General features: G+C 38.2%; 1 protein-coding gene across 1 annotated transcript in view; it reads left to right on the plus strand.

Moving 5' to 3' along the window:
• LOC120732854 (thrombospondin type-1 domain-containing protein 7A) overlaps positions 1 to 14,924 on the plus strand; it is a 204,628-nt gene that overhangs the window by 79,181 nt on the left and 110,523 nt on the right. Inside the window, exons 4-5 of the mRNA XM_040030719.1 lie at positions 7,701 to 7,949; positions 8,661 to 8,845. Of these exons, the coding sequence (XP_039886653.1) occupies positions 7,701 to 7,949; positions 8,661 to 8,845 (434 nt within the window). The remainder of the gene's footprint in view (positions 1 to 7,700; positions 7,950 to 8,660; positions 8,846 to 14,924) is intronic.

The raw sequence follows: 14,924 nt of genomic DNA on the forward strand, positions 1-14,924 counted from the left end.
ACTGTACGAGTGCTTCCACTTATACTGCTAAGCCGATGGGGAATCTAATCTTTTGCCCTGACATTATAGCTGTGAGCTACACTGTCTGACTCAAAATAAGATAGATCAAATAGCTCTGAGCTCCATCTCACTCACTCTAGTTCCTGCCTGAAATGCCCATCAAACATTTACTCCCCTCGCTGCTAGAGATCACCGTATTTGATAGAAGGGCATTGCTAACAGAAACCTTTCACGGTATCTTTTTTAACATGATTAATTACCACAGAGATACTCTAGCAGTATGCTGTTCTCAAAACTTACATTCATTAAGTAAACATCAGACTTATTGTTCCCCAGTAAATTTTAGGTGGTGCTAAAGTCTAATGTCCCTCCCACAGACTCTGTTGTGGAGAAACTATTTTTTCTGACTGGCTAATTGATATTATGAATCATTATCTCTAATGAGCTCATTTACAGTTGCATACATTTTGTATCCTGGGAAGATCGCAGGATTGCATTGCTGTACCAAAATGAAAAAGCCAAGCTGGGTGACTGTGGCTAGTCACTGGAAGGTGTCCGGCTGATCTGCTTCACAAGTGTCCTTGGGCAAAATACTGAACCCCAAAATTAGTCTGATGCATCCATCAGTCTAGTTTTGTGTCCTGGATAAGACAAGAGTTGTATGCTAGGTGTGGTTTGCTGGTTTTTCCCATCTGGTCTACGCATCTTTTCCAATGCTTACTTATTTTTATCCTGAGTCGGGACATAATTTACCTATACTTCAAAGTGCTTAACACTACTTTGACAGCTATATGATATAGTTGGTTTTCCACTGCAAGTTGAAACAGTTTATACTGCAAGCCAAGATTAGCTTAGGCTTTCAGCAGCTAAAAAAATCTGGAAATACAATAATGGTATAAAAGAAAGTAAAAAAAACTAAAAAGAGAAGGTACATTTTCTGTCTGTTCTATACGGAAGAGGATTAGGGCCACTGGAAAAAAAAAAAAGTGGGCACGTCTTTTTTTTTCTTCTTTTCCTGAATTCTGAGAAAAAAGTCAGAATTCTGACTTTTTTTCTCAGAATTCTGACTTTTTTCTCAGATTTTTTTTCCAGTGGCCCTAATCGTCTTCCGTAGTTCTAATGTTTACATGTCAGGACATGAATAAAAAATATTTAGTCTTTACTGGGATGTAAAATTAGGTAAATACAACCACAGATAAATAACATCACATGACATATTACATTGTTTCAAAACTATTAAACCAAAATACAGAAGCAGTGTCTGAATCTAAGTGCACCTAATGATTCACTTTTAGCAGCAATAACTTAAAGTACACAGCGTTGCTGCAGTTCATTGAGGTTTGCAGGCATTTATTTATGTACAACACTATTATGGTTTATCCAAATCATTTCAATCAGGTTGCAGTCTGAACTTTGATTGGGCCATTGCAACACCTTGATTCTATTCTTTTTTGTGAGTTTGCTTGTGTGCTTGAGATCATTTTCCTGTTTCTGCCACACTTTAGCTGTGAGAGACATTTTACATAGAGGTATTCATAGTATACATAAGAGTATATAGAGTTTGCAGTTGACTCAATGACTGCAAAGTAATTGAAATCATTGAGTTGGTGTGGGCTTCTTTTATAGCCTAAATCATTACCCATCCACCACAGTGTTTGACAGTTGGTGTGAGGTGGTTGCGCTAATATGCGTGTTTAGTTTTCAAGGTTCAAGGTTCTTTATTTGTCACATGCATAGTTATACAAGTATAACACACAGTGAAATGTAACCTGACACGCTCTTCGACATGTGCAAAAATGGGGGGGGTAGAGGAAGAACATTATATATATATAGTATATACATTAGACGAATGTGCAGTAGTAGCAGCAAGCAGGTGAATTCTGTGAATTTTCTTCACACATGGTACTCTGCATTATGGCCAAACATGTCCACATTGGTCTGATCAGTCCAAAGACATTGTTGGCAAAGTCTTGCGGTTGGTTCAGATGCAATTTTACAAATCTAAGCAAGGCTGCCATGTTATTTTTAGAGAGAAGAGACTTTCTCCTGGCAACTCTTCCAAATAAGACACACACCTTTCTCTAGATAGTTGCACTATCATGAATAACATGCTATGTGAGGTCTGAGATGTGGCTCTTGGGTTTTCCGCTATTTCTCTTAGCATTGCTATTCCGACCTTGGGTTAAATTTTCCTAGGTCATCCAATCCAGCCAAAATTGGAAACAGCCTTTAATTTTTTGAATTTATGAATAATCTTTCTCATTGAAGAATGAGAAATGGTCTTATAATCCTCGCCAGATTGATGGGCAGCAACAAAATCATTGCTGAAGATCATTCACAATCATTGGCGATGTCTTTCCTTCGTGTCATGGTGTTATGATTCAGACTGCCAAAACTTATATTGTTATTATATTTCAATACTTTCAATATACTTTTACACTGCTTCTGCCTGTTGGCTCAATTTTTGGTGAATAAATAATGACATGGAGTAATATGTTGTTATCTGTGGTTGAATTTGTTAAGGCCTGTTAAGAATCTGATTATTTCTATTATGTCCTGATATCTAAAACCTTACTGCTTTCTTTTTACCATGGCTATAGATCTACAATGATCCATGGATATCTTTCAATATGCTACCAAGCACAATGGGCTATTTTAGTGAGAACTGCAGCTAGCTAAGCTAGCAGACTGGTTGTTTGTATAGTATGAAAAGTGCTGCATAAATGTATGTGTGAATGGAAGTAAAGTACAGCCCATAACTACAGCCCATTCACCGAATGTAAATACCACCAAGAGGCTAATGAAAGCCTGCTGTCTGACTGTGGTCGTAATACCTCCCTACCTTTGAATACTTTTCATCTTTCCACGACATTTTTTTTAACGTATAAGAACGCGTGGAAATAGTAACGCACAGTTTTACTTTTCTGTTATGAAATAACATTTTTTCTCTATGCCTAAGCACTTTGAATCTAACATTTGCCGCTCACACTCCAATGGGGGCAGCTGTGGATTTAGTATCTTGCCCAAGGATAATTTGACATGAAGAGTAGAGGATCGAACCACCTTCAAATTGGTACTCAACCAACCTCTACCTTCTTCCTAGCCGCCCATGGTGAAAACATACAAAAAAAGACCAGAGTGTAAAAGGAACAACCCTTTCACCACAGCTGCCATTATTTGCCCGAATGTTTCTTGCTGAAATAGCTGCTGACAATATTCAAGTGCTTGACCATCATTATTTGCATAGCCAAGACAGAAAACATACAGACTAACTTAATACAGATGACAAAAAACAACTTTACTGTCATTATCAGACACACAAAAATTACATATAGAAGTTGTTCAGCGTAAGGTCAGCATGAAAGCAAAAACCAAATTTTCATTGCTCGTGTACTAACTTTGGTATTTTATAAACAGGGTATATTTTATTGACTCTTCAAAGGTTGTGCTCACTAAGATCTTACAGATCTGAGGATGTGGTGCATGCATGCAGTCTGGACAGTTTAGTTTAAGTTGCAAATTACACCTGTGAGACTTGTAAAACGCCAAACAGGTGTCAATAAGTCTCTGTAACATGTATTGGTGTAAACCTTTTGATGTCTTTACTAAGTGAATGTAAAGTAATCAATTATTCTTTTAAAGAGCTGCTTCTTTGGATCCATCCTCTCGCTTTCTGTTCCTTGACTGACATTAAGTTAAAATGTCGTCTCTGCTCCCTTCAAACTTGTGCTTTTGCGACGGCTCTGATCTCTTAGAAGGATTTGGTGACAGTGCCAATAGAGCAGGCCTCTATTCATATCACATTTCAGTCACACGCCACTTGTACTCTAAGATTTAATCAATTATGTACTAAATCTATTCATTAATGCTTTGTTTGCGCCAAGCTCTCAGCACTAACTGGGATCAAATATTTCAAAGGAGCCGTGAAAACAACTCACATGCCCTTAGGAACATAAATATTAATCCTTGACTTGTTTATTTCTTGTTCTAAAATATTCATAGTTGTTTTTGCCACTTGCGGAAAAAAAAGGAAAAAAAAAGTGGAACAAACTTCCCAGTGCAGCAAAAAAAAAAAAACAGTCATCTGCGGACCGGGTGCTCTCCAAACATCTTGCTCACTTCATTTCCAATTTCGTTTGATGAACATCTGTCAGTGAGTTGCTTCTTTCTCTGTTGCCCACAACTCATCCTAAACAGGCCAGTTTCCTTATAACTTGTGCTGCTGTCCTGTTGATTGGGCTTGTTTCTTACTTAATTCGATGCAGACCCATATGGAAAAGATATATATAAATCTTATAAAGTTTCTATCTGTCTTGTGTGAAACTTGTATGAAAAGCATACAAGAGTGAAAACAGATATAAGATCCCTTGAAAAATTATATAATGAAACTTGTATGTTTTGGATACTTACTAAAACAACATATGAGAGTAATGAGGAAGTGGCCACTTTCATGAGTAAATCATATAAGCCTTATATGATTCACTATATGAAGTAGGCCACATCTTATGCAAGTCTTTTATATGTTTTTTCTATTTCTTTTCCATATGGGGAAGGTCGTACAGGGATTGACTAATTTTATTTTTTTATTTTTTGAGACCACATCTATATTATTTTTCTTTTATTTAAAAAAAAAAAAAGCTGCTTTAATCATTTTGACCCACATCAATTTTGTTTTTTGACATTTGACATTCAAGTTACAAGTGTGTACAGGTGTTGAATTACAGTATGCAGACTTTCTGGCTGCCTGCATCTTGTCTGTTGGAGTCCATTACTGAAAGTAGATGTATTAAACCTACATGCTTAAGAATGAGCATTTTTCAGACGTCATCTACTTATTTAAATAGAATCTGATTGTGTCCTCATTCTGTCTGAATGACTGAGATGAAGAAATAATGACTTCTTTTCGCAACTTTGAAATCTCCACAAAAATGCTCGGGCATGCACACAACAAACGGCAACGACTCAAAGGATCCAGCTGCTGAGAAAATGGGTCACTGGCTGCATTAGGGGGCTTTTTAAAAACACAAGAAGTTCCATCTGAGACAGGAAATCGAGCCATCACCCTCTGTGCGCCACATTCACTGTTTAAATTCCTCATTGTTTTCCTCCCAAGCAAGATGAGCCGGCACACCAAGCGTGTTTGGCAGAAAAACAGAACTAAGATTTTTCACAGTGTCGCTCCAGTAGCACTTCAAAGACTGCAGAGGTGTTTTAATCTGTGAAGACACAGGAGTTAAAAGAAAAAAAGACACAGCACAACTGAGCTCATACATTTCCTGATTTATACCAAAAGTCTGAGTTGCTGGAGGTGAAGTGTGGTGGCAACGTCTAAATGAGAGGTTTCTAAATGAAGCAGAGCTGTAATTAGCACTAATAGCTCGTCAGCTGCTTTGCCTCAAGGGGAGAGACATCGAGAACGAGTACCAGAAAGCAGTCGGCTTTAGTTAGAGCAAATTTCTAATGATTCGGAAGGGACCCAAAGAGGACGGGTTATTCATTACGTCTAAATACTGTTTAGATGATCAAAAGATGTTTGTGAGCGATTGATCAGAAGTTGTTTTGGCTGTCTTAACACATGACACACACCGTGCCATACCATTCCTTTTTTACTCTTAATGTGAAACTGATTATGCAGTGTGTATGCTAATGAGAAGCTAACGACAGTTAAGGGCGGAGGGTTCAAAGCTTCATGTGTGGTATCACACATGTCGATGCAAAGTCTTACGCCAACAGGCAACTTAGCACATTGACATTAAAATAGAATTGAGAGCTTGCTGAAAACTTTAGTGCCATTGTAATGAGGCATCAGCAAGCTGTACACCGCATGACTTGGATGAAGAAGTAGAATAGTGAAATGTTAAGTGGATTCATTAAGTCAATGAATCTACAGGCAGTTTTCAACAATGCTGATATCTGGTATTTTTTATTAAGAAAAACATTTTAACACATTATATTCTGACTAATATATGTAACTGCAGAGCTCCTTCAGTGACAGACTGCTGCATCCTCGATGCATGAAGGAGCGTTTCCGCAGGTCCTTCCTCCCTGCAGCTGTCAGACTGTACAATCAAAACTGCTCCCAACAAACATAGATGTTTACATCAGTGCTGTAATTTGCACTATTTTATCAACCGATTCACACTATAATCAGGGTTTGCCTCTTAACTTCATTTAATTTTATTTAATCTAGTAACGGTACAGTACTCTGTTTTTGGTAACCATTGTCCTTGATGTAAATATGTAAAAATTGTGTATGTTTCTGTTCTGTCTCTTGTGTACTGTTTGTTTGTATATGTGTCTTTCTTGATGCTGTTACACCCAGATTTCCCCTTGTGGGACAATTAAAGGATTATTTTATTCTATTCTAGCGGCTTTCTTACCACGAATGCTGTATCTGTATGCTAAATGTTGTCCTATATCCAAAAACCTATTACCCTGCTCTTGACTTATAATATCCATTCACAATTCTTATAATTTTCCTTTTTCTTTCTTTTTCTGAAAAAAACAACTTAAGTTGGATCTTCCATACTCATTTTCCGTTCCGTCTATTTTCCTTTGACTCTTCTAGCATAGCTTTGCACAATTCAAAGTAATCATTCTCGATCTTATACTTCCTACATCCTCTCAGTTCAACCTCTCTCTGAAACAAGCTGTTGCCCCTTGCAAAAAAAAGGCTTGAATAGCAGGTGGGTGGGCTTCTTCACGCACAGTCAGAGATTAGGGTTATCATCTCTCATTAGCATCACACAGAGCCAAAAGTAGGAAAAAAAAAACTGTCTCAAACTGAGCATTTAGAGCAGTCAGTGGCCTGAGCATTTGGTTGCATGTGCTCACGTGTTCATGGCCATTTGACCAGCAACCACATTTATATGCAGAGGTTCCAAATGTTTTCAGATTTAAACATTTGGATCACATGCTATTTTACTTAAAGTATTACGTGAATTTAACTATTTTTTCTTTTAAGTGATAAAAAGAAAAATATCTGGAAGTCTTTGTTCTGAAAATTCAGTTATTATTTAATTTAACGTCATTTTTTTGTAATGCTATCACTTTAGACAGTTACAATTTTATAACCTCTGTCTGTGGTAATCACTGACAGTTGTGGACACAGTAACCCTCTGCACTCATGGTGTCACAGCATCAGCAAACTAACAAAAAGATAAACAAAACACAACCTGAGCAACTGATCTAAACTGAACAACCCTGTAGGCCAGAACACATTTGAGATGAGTTTATTTGCTATTTCAGTTCCATGATTTTCATGTCGTGAAAGAAATAATGGGAATAATAGTGTAAACTATAGATAGACATTGTATACTTTTGGACCTTTGACTAGTTCAGGTTATTAAAACTATTGAGTTACAATTCTGAAATAAAAACATGAATTTATGTTACTTAGATTACTAATTTTTGTAGTTATTTTGAACATTTGGATTAAGAGTCTGGGTGATAGCTTACCCAGGGCTTACCCCGTCATTCATCCTATGAAAGCGTAATTGGATCAGGGGTCGGTTGGTTGGCTGGTTGACTGGGGCTCAAGGGCTCAATTACAAGTGTAGCATATTCTCTATTTTATTTGTAGTTTTGTTAGAGCTATAAATATTTTCTTTTCTTTTCAACCAACAGTCCAAATTTATATTGCATTAATGTTCTTATGATATCACTAAGATTTCATGTCATTCCTTTTTATCTTTTCCCAGCATGTGCTTAACAAGGGACCTTCCACTGACCATCCAGTCATGCGTTCTCCCCACGGACTGCAAGCTTACCGACTGGACCATTTGGAGCCCCTGCACCAAAACCTGCATGAACCCTGAATCTCCCAGAGGCAATCGGACTCGGACCAGACAGGTGCTCCAGTTCCCCGTGGGCGAGGGGGCGGAGTGCCCACCCCTGGAGGAGTTTGAATCTTGTGAACCTCAGGGTGAATCCATACCACCCTGTGCCACGTGAGTCACTCCTGATGATAGGGAAGAGATGCAGGTAGCACAGGTGGGAGTGAGCAGGGACTTAAAAAAACATTGAGTAAAGTGTAGATGTGGAATTCATAGCATGGTACACAATAGGAGCTCATGTTTCACAGGGATAGAACTGCATGTGATGTTGTGATGATACCCACCTCTTATTTATAGCATGGTTAAGAAAGATTGCAGGGATTCATATAAGGCTCAGGCACAAATACAGCAAACCCAAAGTGTTTGGTATTCAACCTGACTGAGACAACACACGCTTCCTGCTGAGTTCCCTTTACACACACCACCCAGCTAATTTGCTCTTCTGGGTGGCCTGTGTGTTTATTTGCGTATATGTGTGTAAGTGAGACAGCATATTGAGATAGATTAGTTTAAGTGCTTGGGCTGGTGCCAGACACAAAGTAAAGACAAATGGATGGAGACTGTAAGGATATTATAATTCCAGAAAATTACACACACCCATACATTAAAATATTAAAAGCATTCTCACAGATGGTTCAGCATATATCAACTTAGAATTGTGTGTCATCCTAATCCCATCCCGAATGTTTCTGTTGGGGATATGTACAACTAGCGGACTAGACAAGATTGTAAATATGCTTATTTTGCATTACATTACATGCATTACTCGCATGGTTGGTTCTCTCACTGTTGCCCATCGTTCCATGTTCTATGTTCACCTTGTAGTTACACCTGGAGAACCACAGAGTGGAGCGACTGTCGGGTTGACACATTGCTGAGCCAACAAGACCGTCGACGTAGCAACCTGACAGGGCTTTGTGGAGGAGGCTTACAGACGAGAGAAGTGTACTGTGTTCAAGCCAATGCTGAGCTTCTAAAATACCTCAACGACCTTCGAGAAAAGGACAAAGGTAAAGTTAAGAGTGTTCCTAAAGACCCTGTTGTGTATGTATATTAACTTTTGAGTTAGTACCTGATATCAAGATGTCATATACTGTATGATTTAGAAATTTTAAAATGTGTAATCTAATTTGATGGCTGATGGTTGCATCCTTCAGTACCTGATTTCGGGCCCGATTTGTATCATTGCTAGCCTAGAGTTAATTGTAATTGATCAGGTACTGGCCATTTAGAAAATGATTGCTGGAAGTGAAATTAGTCATAATTTCACCCAGTTATTTGCCATAGTTGCTAGCAGATTACTGTGCTTGCCCATAGTTTGCGTGAAAGATCCCAATTTTCAGTAAAATTATGAAGAATTTCTGCTCTTTGTTATGTTCATTCAGTCACAGTGGGCTACTGACAGTTTTTTGAGATGTTAATGTTCCCTTACCTCAGTGGCTCTCAAAATGTGGGGTATAAGAGATGGGCTTGGTCACTGTGACCTCACACACTGATTACTGAAGTCCCAGCGTGAAGCCTTGAGCTGAGCCTTACCGTCCTTTGGGACCATGTCTTACGAAATTGTCCTCATAGTGCATTCAAAAAGACTCATCCTAGTGACTGAGACCATGATTGTTGCCATTAAAAGTTACAGTTAAAGTTAAAGTGTTACCACTTGTGCTTGTTGGTGATATTTTATAGAGTTTGTGTAGTCTGCTTCATCCACTTCAGAATGTAACAGGGAAAGGGGGGCACAAAGAAATACTTTCTTATTCTCATTTAAAATGTCTGGCTGTTATTAAATAATTATCTGAATCTTACAACCAAAGCTGTCATCTGATGTAAAACGTATAGAAATCATACATTTACCAACAAGACTGTACATCACTGTCACAACAGTGTTTGTTTTCATTCAAAGGCTTTATGGCTTTAATACCTGGGGGGCCGGTCTTTAGTCAAAATGCCCGGGCTGTTTTCTTTTGTCCCAGTCCAGCCCTGGGCACGACATGCAGTGAATTAATTTGAGAAGGTGCATCAAAAAATAAATGGCCACGCCAGCAATGCACATCGCAAATCAGCTTGCATAGACACATTAGTTGTGCCTCTTCTTAATGACGGTATCTTAACTAACAACCCCAACTACCAGACTAAAAATAACTTAGCCTACTGGTGAGAGGGACGTTGTTAGCTTTCCACATTCCGACACTTCAAAAGCTTCAGGAGCTTTCCGCTCAGCGCAGCATCAGCACCACGGAGATACACGGATACATCCATAGACTTGAGACACAATGCATTTTTGGGACTTTCAGGCGTATGGACCAATGTTTTATTTTCTGATCAAACCAGAAATCTTTAATATGCAGCTAGATTTGTCTCGCATTAACTGGCTGAGTTAATGCCAGTTAATGCAACATCGAAGCAGCTGGAATCCACAGCTGTGCGTGTTCATGGAGCTGCATTTTCACCTGCTGGACATCACTAGCTGACAAGTTTAACTGTCTTCAGAACATTGCAGAGGCCTTATTGACAGTATTTGGCTCTACATGTCTGTGTGAGCAGATTTTCTCTCACATGAGTGTCCTCCGGTAGCCGTCTGAATGCTGGACGCTCGGAGACCCGTGTCTCTGAGTGGGAGACCAGAGATCACATTAACATGTGTGTCTCTGTATTAACAAACATGCCATATTGGCTTAGTTTATTTTTCTTATCATTGTTGTGAGGAGACCATAAATAGCATTTGTATTTTCTGTTGTACAGTTCATTTGCTGTTATGGATAAAAAGTGTCTTTTTTTTGTTTCAAAATAGCTGATAGCTATTCGCTGATAGCTGCCAACATCTGCAAACAAATATAATTCTATAAAGTGGTTCTATATAGTGTGTAACTGTTAATATAGAGCGTTATTAAATTTATTGCTAATGCAATCATATGGCACACTGACTTCTGAGGAAATTTTAAATGGCACCCCCCATCAGAAAGGTTGCCTACCCCTGATGTAGTGACTTTACCTCATTTCACAGCTTGTTAATACTGGTAGCCTTTTCTTCACATACAACCAGCAACAAGCATTTTAGCCTGTCTCTCAGCACATCTTTTTTTTTAAGCTGAAATAAAAGTTGGAGCTGTAGCACTTCTATGATTCTCCACCTTAATGGGCCACCAGTGTTGCAGACCTTCTTACCTAGCAAGTGCTTCTTAAAATATGAAGTAGATCTCTTTACAAGTGTCAGATACTTACTATCATCCGGCTACAACATGATTTGACTGTGATGTTGTTCATGTCCTCTTCACCCACAAATTCAAAATTGTGCACACCTCCACAGACTAAAAGCTTTCTTCTCTGCAATCCTGCCAGCTGAGCTGCACTTGATGCTAGTATGTAGCGACTCATAAAGGACAGAAAGCAAAACAAATATGGAGGAGATTTTTTTCACAACAAATACAGTAAAATGTAACAGTAACTGAAAAGGGGTAAATGACGCAAATCTAAGTATACGAACCTGAATGCTCAGAGTTACTCTGGAATGTGTTAACCTCAAGACTCTTACTGATTTACTGAATAATGTGGGATGTGGTGGATTGACTGTTTTGGCCTCTGAAGGGGGACGTGCCCCTGTATTACTTAAAGACAGTCCCAGTGACTTTCAAAGAGTGAGCTTTTGGATTTAGAAAAAGAAGACATCACTAACATTGGATTAGGACTCTCGGAACTGCAGAGAAAAAGTCAAATTGTTAATAAAATATGCTCTTTATCATATTTTATGTTCTTGTCAAAGTCCAGTTTTTGTATTAATGTGTAAGGTTTCCTCTTTGAGGCCAGTGAGTCATTCAGTCTTCAACCTTTTTTGTCTGTTTTCTGAATCAACTGTACGGACATATACTGGAATCAACAACCCATGACGGTGCACAGAGTTTGTCTGTGTCACAGCTCAGCCTCTGACTCATCTGACAGAGCAGCAACTCAATTTTTCTCCATTTTTCTCTGTCATTTTCACACAGAATGGAAGGCAAAAAATATATATCTTTCTTGCTGCATCTCTGTATGTTTATTAATATAACCAGGTCCTTTTTTCTTCAAGATTCTGTAGGTTTTATCTTGTGAATATGGACCTTCACTTCATTTTCATCCTCTTCAAAGCATTTTTTAAAAATCTACATTGACTTGATATGTAGTCATAGCAAGTAACATAGCTTTTCTCTGCATACTGTTAAAACGTTGCAAACATGACTTCAGAACTTTACTGTCATTCTACATTAATTATGGGAATACAAAATATACGACATCTTAAACAGTACTGTAATTTATTGTTATTTGTGAATACAGCAGAATGCTAAAAATGCTGTATTTTTGTGTAGTGTTACGAGCTTATGCAAAGGTGTGATGTCCATCATCCTTCTTTCCCTCAAAAGATCCAAAGAATTGCGATTACACAAACTCTAGCACTGGTCAAATGTTAGTGAAATATGCATACAACGTTAACCTCATGGGTCTTCACCAAACTGTCCTCAGGGTCAAGGTCATATTCGTCATTTTAACAGGGACTTTTCCTTCTAGAAGACTGGTCAGATTTGAATGAAACAGCATTAATTCCCCTGGATAAAACGGAGCCTTCTCAGTGGATTTTAATTCTCATTAGTTTGTTCATTACAGCCAACAAATGACAGCAAAGCACAACTTACTTTCTGTGCTTCAAACATTACAAGAACCTGTGAATTGTGATGGACCATGAGGTGGGTGAGTTATTACATCACTGATGTTCTAATTTTCTTTTTCATTTCAGTTAAAGCTCCGTTTCATTTTGTAGCTTGAGTCCTTCCATAACTCATCTTAGCAAAATCGTGTTGCTTGAAGTCCTAACATTTCATTGAAGCTTGAAGAGGTTGTTTTTATAGATAAAGTCTACAGTACTTTAGTGTAATATGAGTATAGTTCATAGTACAATTTAAGTCTAAGGATACTACAAAAGAAATACTAAAATAGCAGCGTAATGCCTTGCACCACCACACAGTGGTTGGCACTGTAAGCAAGAAGGTTCAGGCTGGAATTTACATGTTTTCGGTGTGCCTGGTGAGATTTCATCCCACAGTTCAAGAACATCCTTTTTAATTAATGGCTGTTTTCAAATTGGCTGTAGTTGTGGGTGTTGGATCAATAAAGTGCTTAGAGTGCATAGCATAAAGCACTATGTGAAGGTAAATGTGTCCTGTTGTGTAAAGCACTTTGAGTGATAAGTGGGATGAGAGAAGTGCTACTGTATTTAAATTACTCTCAATTTCCATGAAAAGTATGATGTTGTAAAGCTTGTACTCTATGCCACACAGTAGCATGACAGTTCTGTTGTGGTATCTGATCACTGGATGAGAACACAAGTACACTCTGTATTTACTGTGGCTGTCATGCAGAAACTTCCAACTTGTTGCTCAGTTTCAAAATCCAGATTTTCTGCAGGTTTTTGAATGATTTGTAAAGGCTGCCAGGCTTTTAAGTTTATCTACTTGAAGCCAGTTAGAAAAATTGATTATTAGAAACATGCTCACTCTTTGATGCACCAAGCTGAGGTGTAGACTTGGTGTACATTTGCAAGCTTTATTACACTGCATGTTTAATCTGTGTGCATTAAAGTTAAATTAACTCTTTAGCAATAACCCACTACTCTGTCTCTCGCTACCTTTTTCAAGTGTTTTTATTTTGTTGTGTTGTTTTTGTGGCCTGCTCTTCAATTATACAAACCTTATATAGTTAATTTGTCAAAGAAATCTAATTTTGTCAAGAGCGCATATTGATCTCGGAAGGCTGCCGACCATCTTTCCTCTATAGCGTAGCCACAGCTGCATACATCAGATACTACACCATCACACAGCCTGAAACAAATCAGTCTCAAGGGTAACTCAAATAGATTTGATCAAGCACTGTTACGTGACACTCTTGTATCCTCCAATCCCCACACACAGTGTATAAGAGCTGCAGGCCCTTGGTGGGTTGGTAGCAGATAATTGCATATCATGTGCTTGCAGCAGCCAACATGTTGACTCTGTTCACGTCCAAATATATGCCACAATGTTTTATTTTTATTAATAGCTGTTGTAGTATTTTCTTTTCATCAGCTCGTCACGTAAACATTTTATACAGCCTTTCACTGGCTGCCTCTCCCTTTATATCAGGGATTTGTCTGGTCCTGTGACCTGCTTTGACTTGTCAGTGGACACAAGTGTAAAGGCCTCGATTTCTGACACTCGTCAAGCCAGCTTAGAGTCAAAGCTGCCCTCTTAAGGAAGGTGTTAAAGACATTAGTTGAAACTAAGCTTATGGAGCTCAACCATACTGATCACATGAAAGCAAGTGACAAAGTTTAGGAGGAAGTAAGATGCTCAATTGCAACTGGTGTCAAAAAGGGAGAGATGATCTTCTCTTGCAACCAGCTGGAGGAAGTTAAAAAAATAATAAATAATGGGAATTACTCGTATCTCTCAAACTACTGGCTCACATGGAAGAGAAGCAGTGATGAAAAGAAAAATGGAAAGATTATGATTTAAAAAATGGGATGAAACAACCAAGTCTAGGCACTGTTTTTCAGGTGCTAGTACTGACCGCTTTTAATTGTGGTAGTATTTTGGTAGTATCACAGGACTGCACAGCCCTGTGAAACAGCTGAGTATACCCCTACCAAGTATCACCCAGATGCTAGCCTAAAACACTTGATTCACTAAGTTCCCGAGGAAGTGAGTAGGAGTGATTTATACATTTTCTATTAGATTTATACCCCAATAAACTAAAAGAGGTTGTACCACAAATACTATTTTTAAATAGACCTAGTTTGTTATTGGAGAACTGTATCATTAGCATGTTGTTACTAGCCCAATAGCAAGCCAACTAAAGTTAGATATATATAGTCAGTCCATTTTTATCAATTTGATTGGAATATATAATAATAAATGAAATAAGCTGTATTAAAAACTCAAAGAAAAACTGTTATGTTGAAATTTCAGAATAATTTATGAGCCCATTCCTGTTTTCAGACCCGCAGCTGGAAAGCTTTAAAAAACTATTCTGAACCAAATGATTGTTCTGTTTCATTTGTCAGTGATAGATTGTGCTAACACTGATGTA

Source organism: Simochromis diagramma, unplaced genomic scaffold (assembly GCF_900408965.1).
Source record: "Simochromis diagramma unplaced genomic scaffold, fSimDia1.1 OVJJ01000361.1, whole genome shotgun sequence".
Classification (NCBI taxonomy): Eukaryota; Metazoa; Chordata; class Actinopteri; order Cichliformes; family Cichlidae; genus Simochromis; species Simochromis diagramma.